This window comes from Sceloporus undulatus, chromosome 6 (genome assembly GCF_019175285.1).
Source record: "Sceloporus undulatus isolate JIND9_A2432 ecotype Alabama chromosome 6, SceUnd_v1.1, whole genome shotgun sequence".
NCBI classification, from domain to species: domain Eukaryota; kingdom Metazoa; phylum Chordata; class Lepidosauria; order Squamata; family Phrynosomatidae; genus Sceloporus; species Sceloporus undulatus.
Genome location: NC_056527.1, coordinates 145,848,730 through 145,859,369, shown reverse-complemented (window position 1 = coordinate 145,859,369; position 10,640 = coordinate 145,848,730). Strand labels below are relative to the sequence as shown.

Here is a 10,640-nt window from a genome sequence, read left to right as displayed (position 1 = left end):
GCGCAGCCAAGGGGGGGGGGGGGTTTTTGGGGGCCCGCCCCCCCCCCCTTCATTAGAAAAATGAATGGTGTGTGCTGCTGCGCCGCCACCCCAAGCCCCATTATAATGGTAGCAGTCTGGACACCCCCCCTTCCTAAAATCCTAGCTACATCCCTGACACTCGGAAGGCCAAAGTTTTTAAAGTATGGAATAAATTGTGAGATAGAGGGGAGATGGTCCCAGTCTTCATGCCTCAATTTTATCTTCCTTGCTGTAGAGTCCAGTGGTTTCCAAACTTCGGTCCTCAGCTCCCAGAATTCCTGGCTATTGCCCAAGCTGCCTGGGGCTCCTGGGAGTTGAAGTCGAAAACGCCCAGAAGACCAAAGTTTGGGAATGACTGCTTTAAGAAGGTTTTAACTGCTTTTACCCTTTTGCCTGTGAGCCACCTTGGGCCCACTCTGAAGGAAAGGCGGCCTAAGAATGAAACAAGCGAAGAAAGTAAAAGGGAAAGGGGCTTCCCTTCCCCACCCAACCTTTCCCCCGAACAAACCGAGAGGCGGAGCCAAGAGGTGCAAAAGCCCCAAACGGGGAGGCTTTTAATGGAGGCCTGGAGGCCAGTCCGGTCTGGGGCAAGGGGTCAGTCCTCTTCTCCGTCAGTCGCTCAGCGCTCCATCGAGAACTGGCCGGGCTTCATCCCCTGGGAAAGTCCTCTCCGTCCGCTCAGTACTCCTGCGAGGCCTGGCTGGGCTGCTTCTTCTTCCCGGTCCCTCCGGCGGCTGCTCCGGCTGCTGCGTGCCGGCCCTTGTTGGGGAGGAGGGCGGCGGGGATGTTGGGGAGGACGCCGCCCTGGGCGATGGTGACGCGGCCCAGGAGGCGGCCCAGCTCCTCGTCGTTGCGGACGGCCAGCTGGAGGTGCCTGGGCACGATGCGGCTCTTCTTGTTGTCGCGAGCCGCGTTCCCGGCCAGCTCCAGCACCTCCGCCGTCAGGTACTCCAGCACCGCCGCCAGGTACACCGGCGCCCCGGCCCCCACGCGAGACGCGAAGCGGCCCCGGCGGAGCAGGCGGTGCAGGCGGCCTACGGGGAACTGCAGCCCCGCGCGCGAGGAGCGGGACTTGGACGAGCGGGGCGTCCTTCCCGAGGGGGCACCTTTCCCGCGGCCGGACATCGTCCCAACGATCAAGGATCGAGACACAAACGAACGGCACAGCGACCGGAAGCCGAATGGAGCGGGAATCCCCGCGCCCCTCGCCCTCTTATACCACCCGCGCTCGCTGCCCATTGGACGATGACGTCACGGCCTCGCCCGCCATTGGTCAGCTCCCGCAGCCAATGGGAAGGCAGCGCGCCAAACTCCGCAGAACGCGGAAGTGGCTCTTTTGAGGAGAAAGAAAATGGAGGCCGAAAAGGAGGTAAAGACCTAGAGATAGAAAGCCAGGCTCAAAATGTAGGACGTTCGGGAAGTTCTTCCTGGGCAGGAGGCCGGAATGGAGGACCACCTCTGGCCACCCTCTTTCTCTTCAAAGCCAGAGAGAGAAAGGCTGCCTCCACGCTGGAGAGATAACAACCCGGTTTGGCTCCGCTTTAACTCTTTGTCTGGCTCAAGGCTATGGAATTCTGGGAGTTGGACCCCACAACATACTCCCAGAATTCCATACCCTTGAGCCAGGGCAGTTAAATGGAATTCTGGGAGCTGGAGTTTGTTGTGGTTTTTCTGCTTCTATTTGGTCCAAATGCATCTGAGGAAGTAGACTTTTAGTCTAGGAAGCTCATGCTGCCAACTGCTTTCACTGGGGCTGCAAGGGACTGCATTGCCCTGCTCTGCCTTATTAATAGACAATTCCAGCAGACACTGCTGCTTTCCCTCCGTCACCCCATTTCCCATGAAACCAACTGCAGGCCCTACAATCCGCCATACATCAGCCCTTACCCACATGCTTTCTAAAAAGGCCCAACCCTAATAATAATGAGGCCCTTCCAAATGACGGAAGACCCCACTTCTGAAGAAGCTGCCATTTCCTTAAGGAGAAGAGGGGCCTGGGCGGGTGGCAGTAAAAGTCTAGAAATGTCAGTCAAAACACTGACCCAACCCCCAGGTTGACTTCCCTACAGGCCAATATGTGGACTATGCTTTAACTCATACTTAAAGAGGGTCCATCCTGCCTGGTGAAAGTCAAGTCTGTAGTCTCTCCTGAAGCACTGGTCCTTCTCTGTTTTCTCATCTGTCCAGCCTTCAGGGCGCACAAGCAGTTAGGTCCGCTGGGTTTGTGTAAGTTCTTTGGCATTGTTTCCCCCTGCTTCATCTTTAAGATCCTTCATTATATGCCCCTAACGTTTTGCCCTCAGCTTATCCACGGAGTCATATAAAAATCCATAATTTTGGCCCCAAAATCTGCCCAACTTATACACAAGGTCGACTTATACTCAAGTATATACAGGATGCTGTGAAAACAGGTTGGCCCCAGTTTATGGCGACCCCACAAAATGGAGGGCTCCAAGGGAACCAGGCAGAGCTCCCCGGATGGAGTCCATCCACCTGCAGCGTGGCCTTCCTCTTTTCCCCAGGTACAAAACTTCTGTTGTGGGAACCTCCTCCTGCAATAAGCACATCTTCTCTTTCCGTTAATTAATCCATGGCTTTATTATGGGGCCATTCCCTCTGCCCTCAGGACTGGCTGGCAGGGGCCCAGTTTACATTCCCATTCCCACACAGTGTGTCCATCACCATTCACAGAGGCCTGGCTTGCCTGCCCCCCCCCCCCCCCCCCCCCCCCCCAAAGTGTGTTAATGGCTTGGTCTTCTTCTCCTTAACACTCAGGAAAGGTCTGACCTCCTTAGAAGCATCACCACCAAGATGGCAACAAAGAGAAGCACCCTACGAAAGAATGCTCAGAGGGGCTCCAGAGAGGGAGTTCAGCTGCTGTACAGAAATTGTAGGGGTCAAGCAGGCTGATCTGAAGATGATCTTAAGCAAGACTGAGTCCAACTAGATTTTGGACCTCACCAGTCAATGGGTGGAGGGTTGCTGATTTGGCACGGCCATAGCGAACCATGAGACAGAAATGACGCTAACCAAAACAGTCCTTCAGAAGAGCGAACAGCACAGAAACAACTCCCCCATGCCTCATCACATTTCCCAAAGTGCTTTGATTCCACCTAATTTTGAAGCAGAGCATCTTTCCAAAAATAATTACAGCTGTCCTTGAGAAAACATCACTGCTTGGCTGCATTCAAGATGATGGCTGGCAAAGTGATGCAGGAGGCTTTAAGGATAAGAGGGCATGGGAAACAGGCAGCACTTCTCCAGGAAAAGCTCAGTTCCACTTACATATGCTTTTGTGCTTCTCCGTAGTTCAGGGCAGCAAAATGCTCCACCAGAAAAAGACATTCAAAGTCACCCCATTCCCCCAACCCCCAAATCAGGACACATCCCCTTCTATCAGTGGAGCTGAGATGCTGCTGAAACAAACAGCACAAACCCTGCCATACAAGTAGAAACATCAGATCATCTCCAAATAGGCTAAACCTGTCCCACCCAACACAGACACCAGGACACCTGTGCCTCCTGAAAAGCCTTTGCAAGAACTGTCTGAGGAAGAGAGAGATAAAGTGCTGTTCAGACATCATAGAACAGCCGCACCAATTGGTACCGGACAGAAAAGGCGATGATGCTCCCCACAACCTAAGAAAGGAGAAAAAGAAAGGGACCCACTGTCATCCAAGGACATGGCTTGTTATCCACCTGAGTTACTGACACCAATTGTGGTTCTGACACTTTGAGGTAAGAACAGTCCCACCCGCCAAAAACATTTGGAGAAGAATTTCTTTGCAATGGTGCTATAGCAATTTCTTCTGAAGCACCTGAGCCTCCAAGAAGAGGTCTGGGTTCTCAGCTCATGAATGAACACTCTTGAAAACCTTCTGAAGGTTCCTCTTCCTGGTCCCTTTCCCCAGAGAGTGGGGTACTCCCTACCTGCATCAGCAACAGCAGCACGGTCAAGTTTCTCTCAGGGGTTGGTCCCATAAGCTTTATCGCAAAGTTAATGAGCGTCATGTTATTGCATTCCAGGTATTCTCCATCTTTGTCTACTCCCTGACGTACATCAACCAAGTGGAGTTTCTCTGATACCTGGAAAGAGCCATTTGTTACTGATGCTTCTCCAAGGTTATGCTAGAGAAGCTTTTCGCTCCCTCTTGCACATGATTCAGTTAATCTGTGCAAAAATGGGCCAGAATGTCTGAACCCACATCCCAATTTTCTTTGCCACTCAAGCCACCCTCAGTACATTTCCCCCTCTCCCTGATTACAAGGATCATTCTTTCGCCTGGGCACTACCAGGATGCATGCAATGTTGATGTTACTTCAGCATTACCTTGAGAATATGCTTTCCAAAGGGAGAAAGGCTCTTGGGCTTGAATCTGGAATAGCTCATCTCTAGTTTTCCTGTGTCAGGGTTGAATCTAATGGCAAAAACAGGCTCCAGTCAGCAAGGACATAATATAAAAATATTCCAGAACAAGGGCATGCCAGCAAGCGTGTAGTCAAGGCAGACAATGTATAACCTAGGCAAAGACACCATTTAAGGAAGGGCACATTTGCGAACCATCCACTTGGTTGTATGAATTAAGTTGCCACAGACAACCTGGGGAACTGGCATTTACGACTGTGATATCCAGTCTTTGACAAGAATTTGAATCTTTTCAAAGGAGCACACTTCCCAATGTTTCTGGTTTGGCAGCCAATGTTCTCTGCTTTTCAAATGGATTTAAAACATGAATTCCATCTGCCAAGCAGTTGTAGGCAAAGCAGGGCAATGCCTGACAGGCACCTGAGTCACTGTTACCTGGGCAATCGATGGCGTGGGCAAGGAATAATGTGGAAGAGCTGAGGCAACGAGTAGAGAAAGTTAAGGACTTGTGGGATGAAGAAGAGCAGCATGGTTTTGCTGAAGTGCCCAAGGATCCCCACCACAGCAAATGTCATGCCCGCGAAATAGCAGAACGTGTCACCCACAAATGCCCGGGAAGGGTACCTGTGCCCAGAACACAAAAGGAGAGAAGAATGGATTAGGAAACACAGGAGGTTGGGTGGACTAGTAAGCCCCAGCACCAGGGAGCTTCCAGCCTACTGGCTGACTGTTAGAGACAAGGTTAAATGGTGTGTCAGTGAACATGTGCAGTAAAGGGCCAAGGAGGTTGGCTTCCAAAACTATGGCTGGGCACAGAATGTGAACAGAAAGAGGTGCACCTTGGGCCCCCTTTTCACTTGACATCTTTGGGAGCTCCACCTGCACTATTTGTTTCTTGCTTTATCAGCTTACTACTGAGGACAGCATTTCTCACTTGTCTTAATTTAATCCCACCCTCCTCTAGGTGACATCTGATACTGATATTTAGCAGAGAGGTTTGGTACTGATACTTGATATTAGGGGTATCCCAGTCCCTATGCCACTGCCATCCAGTGGCTAGTGGAGAGCAGAGGGTGAGGGACGGAGGAGCTTCTGGCTGTGTCCCTTCGAAACAGTAGTTGCCTCAAGGCACCACCACCCCAAAGGCAGCCACCTCCTCCCCAAAGACAGCCCCTTCCACATCAGCCTTTACAGTCCACAAAGTCACCTACCAGTTGTGGTACAGCAGCCCCAATGTGGTAAAGAAAAAGGGAATCATGAAGTAGAGGGAAAAAATGTGGTCGTCGCTGTAATCCCCTGAGGGGAAGGAGGAATAAAGAGGGTCAGCCAGCTAGCGTCAACCAGGGCCCTCACACACCAGGCCTGCTGATGCCACACTGACAATCAACCTCACCCAAAGTTTCCCGGAACACCCCAAGCCTCTGTCTGCCCCTCCTTACCACTAAGCTCTATGATGTTGAATGTGACAATTGAGGCAGCAATCACCAGCGACTGCCCAGCCTCCAGACCATTAATCCCAGCAAGAATGTTGATGGCGTTGGTGCAGAACACAGCCAGCATGCCCATGTACACATAGTAGAGGATGCCTGTAAGAGAGAATCACCGTTTGTCTTTCTCTCAAAACGCTTCTGAGGACATCAGCCATGTAACATACTCCATAACAAAACAGCCGGTGAGAAAATGGGAGACTTGGCCATGCACCCATCCCATCACCAGGCTTCTCAGACCAGCACTGCACACAGCTGTGCCAGATGAGTGCTGAGGATTAGCGGTCACCCAGGGGCGCCTAGGGAACAGTAGCTGGGGACTCCTGAGTGTACCAGAGTCACAGCATCTTTGGCTTAGTCCAAGGTTACTTACCCAGGTCCAGGTGCATGCCCAGGAACATCCGGAAGGGCTTCGGGACCACGATGGTGGTATTGCCAAAGTTGGTGAAGTAGACCATGAGGAGGGGCAAGGAGGCCATGGTGGGCAGAAGCAGCTTGTGGCGCCAGCGCAAGTTGAGTACGTCATCCGCGAAGCCCAGGAATATCATGCAGCAGATGGCGAGGAGGGACCCAATGAGCGCCACAAACTGCAAGGCAGAAAGGAGACATGAGGCCACTCCTTTGGGCCGCTGCAGCCAAGTCAGCCACCTCAGTTGGGGCTCCAGGTGAGGCAGGTGCTCACCTCATGGTGCGGGAAAGCCTTGCACTGCTCTTCCACAAAGCAGCTCAGGAAGGGCACCGGGATGAAGCAGAAGAGGATGATGAGAAAGACGGCTCCGCTAATCACTCCCTGGGACTCTGGGCTGAAGAGAGGCAGAGAGTGCAAAACAAGAGTTTCCTTGGTCTTATCCCATCAGAGCTTTACTTCTCTTACACAGCAGGATCAGAAGAATCAATCCCAAGGGAAAACCTTAGGAGCAGAGGCTGAGCTCTCCCTAGTGAGAACATGGCAGCACACAAATGGCATTTCCCTGGTGGGATTCTCCACCAGTCAGCTCCAGGAGATGCCATGCAGCCTGCCATGCCCTACCCAGCACCTGACCACGCCTTGACCAGGTCTTTCAATCCCAGAGATCCTCTTTTTAGGCTCCTCCACCTGGAAGTCTGAGAAGGTTTAAGGCACTTTCTTCTCTCCCCCTGTTTAGGTTACATTACAGAATAACGGGCTTTACTCACATGGGCTGCTTAGAGGTTTTGTTCAAGTCAATTCCAAAAAGCTTGGCGGCAATGAAGTGGTCCTTGAAGGCCGGGATAAGCGTCAGAGTGGCAATGAAGCCCACCAGGGAGCCAAAGAAGTTGATGAGCAGCGGGATGAGGGGCAGCTTCCACATCTCAGAGCCACCTTGGGGGCACCCACATGCCAAGAAGCCAAGCACCCGGTCTGCAATCTCTGCCCTGTGCTGTCAGTCCAGTTCTACCTGAGACGGCCACCGCGGGCTCTCCTTGATGTGGGTAAAGCAGTGTTGGTGAAGAAGCCTCCGGGCCACAACCAGCAACAGCAGGATGCAGCTCCAGGAATCATGGCGAAGCTCCGTCTGCCTCTGGCCAAAAAGAAAAAGAATCATAGAGTTGGAAGAGACCGCAAGGGCCATCCATTCCAACCCCTTTCTGCCATGCAGGAACTCTCAATCAAAGCATCTCCATTGACCATCTAGCATCTGCTGAAAAACCTCCGAAGAAGGAGACGTCATCACACTCCAAGGCAGTGTCTTCCACTATCGAACAGCAATTCCTGTAAGTTCTCTCTAATGTTGAGCTTGAATCTCTTTTCCTGTAACTTCTATCCATTGCTCCATTGAGTCCTATTCTCTGGAGCAGCAGAAAACAAGCTTGCTCCATCCTCAATATGACATCCCTTCAAATACTTAAACAGGGCCATCATTTTACTTTTTAACCTTGTCTTCTCCAGGCTAAACATAGCCAGTTCCCTAAGTCTCTCCTCATGGGGCTTCATGGTTTCCAGACAGAAATCCCTCCTAATGTTTAGCTGGAATCACTTTTCCTGTCACTTGCATCCATTGTTCCGTGTTCTAATCTCTGAAGCAGCAGAAAACAAGTTTGCTCTATCCTCAAATACTTAAACAGGGCTATCCTATCACGCCTTTAACCATCTCTTTTCCAGGGTAAACATCCCCAGCTCCCTAGGGCTCTCCTCAGAGGGCTCCATGGTTTCCAGACCCTTCCAGAAGAGGGGAGGGTGAGCCATGCCCATAAAAAGAGAAATCCTGCCCTGGTGCAATTCAGCCAAGGTCCACATCGGGGGACGGAGCCAACAAGTGCCAGTGGTCTCCTGACTGACACAAGAGAAAGAGCCAGGCATTCCTGCAGATATACTTTTCCATTCCTGACTCTTAAGCAGTGACTCCCAAACTTTGGGGACTTCGACTCCCAGGAGCCCCAGCTGGTTTGGCACAGCAATGAGGAATCCTGGGAGCTGAAGTCCAAAATACCTGGAGCACCAAAGTCTGGGACCCACTGAGCTGCAGTGCACTTTCCCAGAGTAAGGCAGGTCAGGTGCTGCTACTGCCCCACAATGAGCTCCACGGCACTGGCACTACAACTCCCATCATCCCCCACTGCTGTGGGCAGCGCCTGCCGGGCTTGAGGCTGGCAAGGCATGTGACCCCTTAGTCCCTCAGCCCCAGGGCTCCGGGGAGGGGATGATGGGAGCTACAGTCCAAGAGCGCCTCTGCTTCCGGTGCCTACCCTCAGAGCAGCAGGAGCCCCGCTCTCTCGCAGCACTGAAGGCGTTTCCGCCCGGACGTTGCTCACTTCTGCTGCCCGGAAACGACCCTTCCCTCACGGAGCACCATGGGATGGCGATGACGTCAGCGACGCCTCCGCCGCCATGTTTGTCCCTGGCTCTTTGGCCCATATAGTGCCGCCAAATCGCCCCCCTCGAGTGGGTCGCCTTCCGCAGAACGAATCTCTAAGGGCTGCTTTTCGAGCCGATTTGGTTTGAGGGTAATAGGAAGGACCGAAGGTTCGGAGCTGCCCTTAGCTAAGATGGCGCCGGAAGGTACCACGTGACCGCGGCTTGCGCTGGCGCCTCACAAGTCACCTCGCTCGCTATTGGTCCGACGGGGCGCTCCCTCTTCTGACAGGTAGGGGGGGTCTCTTAAAGGGACAGGCGGGGGGTGGAGGGGCAGCGTTGCGTAGCGGTTAGAGCGGCGGGATAGGACTCTGGGGCCCCGGGTTCGAATCCCGCCTGGGCCATGGAAACATGGAAGCAAGTCCTCTCGGCCTCAGAGGATGGCAATGTCAACGTTATGACTCTTGTTCCCAGGTCCCTGAAAAGGAGGACGTGTCTGGTCTCTGAATGGAGGGCCTTGTGGGGTTCCTCCCGGGCAGAAGGCCGCTTCATCCCAATGGTTTCTCAAAGGCGGACCCAGCCCCAGGAGCCTGGCTCGGTTCAGCACCTTGGAAAGCTCCTCGGGAGCGACATCTCCCTCCTGCTCCAGAGCCCCTGCTGGGTTCACACTGGGAAAGGGCATCACGGCGGCGCCACGCCGGATTATTCCTGCAGCGCGGACGCATTCGCAGCCTGAGGACGCCCGTCTTGGGGCCGCTTTCACTGCCCTGGCTCAGCGCTAGGGAATCCTGGGAAGCGTCGCTTGTGAGACATTTAGCTTAGAGCGCCCTGGTGCCACAACAAACTACCGTTCCCAGGATTCCTAGCGCTGACCAGGGCAGTGAAAGGCAGTCTGCAGCGCGCTTTGGCCCCGAGAGCTGCGGGACGGAGGGTGGGGAGGGCGCCTGTCCGCGCTGCAGCTGCAGCTGCTGCTCCTTCTGGGGAGCGGGTTAAGCCTCCGGGCGGACGCAGCCGCCTTCTCTCGGCCAGCAGAGCTTCTAGGAGGACCGGGCGGAGTTCTTCCCGGGCGGCGCTGCGGGGAGACAGGCAGGGCCAGGCTTCGGGGCTGAGGGCGGAGGCTGGAGCCTGGGTCCCTCTCTCCCTCCCTCCTTCGGGGCGGCGGGGGCGGGAGGCCGGCCCTGGCGAAGGGGGGAAGGGAGGCAGAGCTGCTCCAGGAAGGAAGGAAGGGAAGAGGAGGGGAGGGTAAAAGGAAGGCGGCGGAGGCAGGGCCATGCTCTCCCGGTGAGGAGCCCTGCCGCTCCGGGCGATGGGCGCCGGGGGTCCCTCCGCGGGGCCGGGCTGGGGCTGGGGCTGGGGCTGGGGGGCGCTGGTGGTGCTCTTCGCGGCCTCGCTGCTGACGGTGGCGGCGTGGCTGGCGCAGCTGGCGCGGGGCCTGTGGGCCAGGGCTGCTCCCCGGCGGCGGGGGCCGCTGCTCCTGCGGCTGCTCCTGCGGCTGCTCCCTCCGGGGGCCCCGTCCTCGCCGCCCGCCTCGGGCCCCGCGGCCCTGCTGGCCTCGCTCTTCGCCTTCCGCGCCTTCCGGGAGAAGTGGCACCGCGCCTGGCTCCGCGCCCTCAACCTCCAGGCCCTCCGCCGCGGGGTAAGCAGCAGCAGCTCCTCAGGGGCCAGGGCAGCCCAAGGCAGGCCGCAGGCGGGGAGGCTGCCTCGCCTGGCCCCTGGCGCCCGCCCCCAAACACGGCCGGCCCAGGGCATCGGTGCCTGGTGGGCCCCAAAACCCTAGAGTCAAAGGGCGCCCCTTGGAGGACCGTGGGATCCTAGAGACCCAGCCCCTCCTTCTGCCATGCAGGAACTCTCCGTCAAAGCAGCCCATTGACAGAGAGATGGCCATCCAGCCTCCAAAGAAGGAGGCCCCACCAACATCTCCAAGGAAGGAACAGCCCTTTTCGCAAATGGCAAA

The 10,640-nt window shown here is 55.1% G+C and overlaps 3 protein-coding genes across 5 annotated transcripts in view; 1 reads left to right on the top strand and 2 right to left on the bottom strand.

The window, feature by feature from the left end:
• Positions 1 to 549: 549 nt before the first annotated feature.
• On the bottom strand, positions 550 to 1,562 carry LOC121935194 (late histone H2A.2.2). The gene has a single exon (XM_042476441.1). It carries the CDS (start codon positions 1,258 to 1,260, stop codon positions 700 to 702), a length of 561 nt encoding a protein of 186 aa, XP_042332375.1. The 5' UTR covers positions 1,261 to 1,562; the 3' UTR covers positions 550 to 699.
• A 1,038-nt stretch (positions 1,563 to 2,600) lies between these two features.
• DPAGT1 (dolichyl-phosphate N-acetylglucosaminephosphotransferase 1) lies at positions 2,601 to 8,879 on the bottom strand. 2 transcript variants are annotated; one of them, XM_042476434.1, is made up of 10 exons: positions 8,581 to 8,879; positions 7,051 to 7,415; positions 6,557 to 6,677; positions 6,248 to 6,461; positions 5,827 to 5,973; positions 5,599 to 5,683; positions 4,823 to 5,011; positions 4,352 to 4,439; positions 3,952 to 4,107; positions 2,601 to 3,660 (listed from the first exon to the last, which is right to left on the bottom strand). In XM_042476434.1, the coding sequence occupies exons 2-10, from the start codon at positions 7,203 to 7,205 to the stop codon at positions 3,595 to 3,597; spliced, it is 1,221 nt and encodes a 406-aa protein (XP_042332368.1). In that variant the 5' UTR covers positions 7,206 to 7,415; positions 8,581 to 8,879; the 3' UTR covers positions 2,601 to 3,594. The 2 variants fall into 2 exon arrangements, with proteins under 2 accessions (XP_042332368.1, XP_042332369.1); XM_042476435.1 differs by having other exon boundaries at positions 8,647 to 8,879.
• Positions 8,880 to 8,954: 75 nt separating this feature from the next.
• C2CD2L (C2CD2 like) overlaps positions 8,955 to 10,640 on the top strand; it is a 26,219-nt gene continuing 24,533 nt past the window's right edge. Inside the window, exon 1 of one of the 2 annotated variants that reach the window (XM_042476433.1) lies at positions 8,955 to 8,978. Coding sequence is in view for 1 of the 2 variants with exons in the window: in XM_042476431.1 (XP_042332365.1) it covers positions 9,993 to 10,322 (330 nt within the window). In the remaining variant the exon portion in view is untranslated. Of the gene's footprint in view, positions 8,979 to 9,923; positions 10,323 to 10,640 lie in introns of those variants that run through there. The other variant, XM_042476431.1, reaches the window with a different exon arrangement.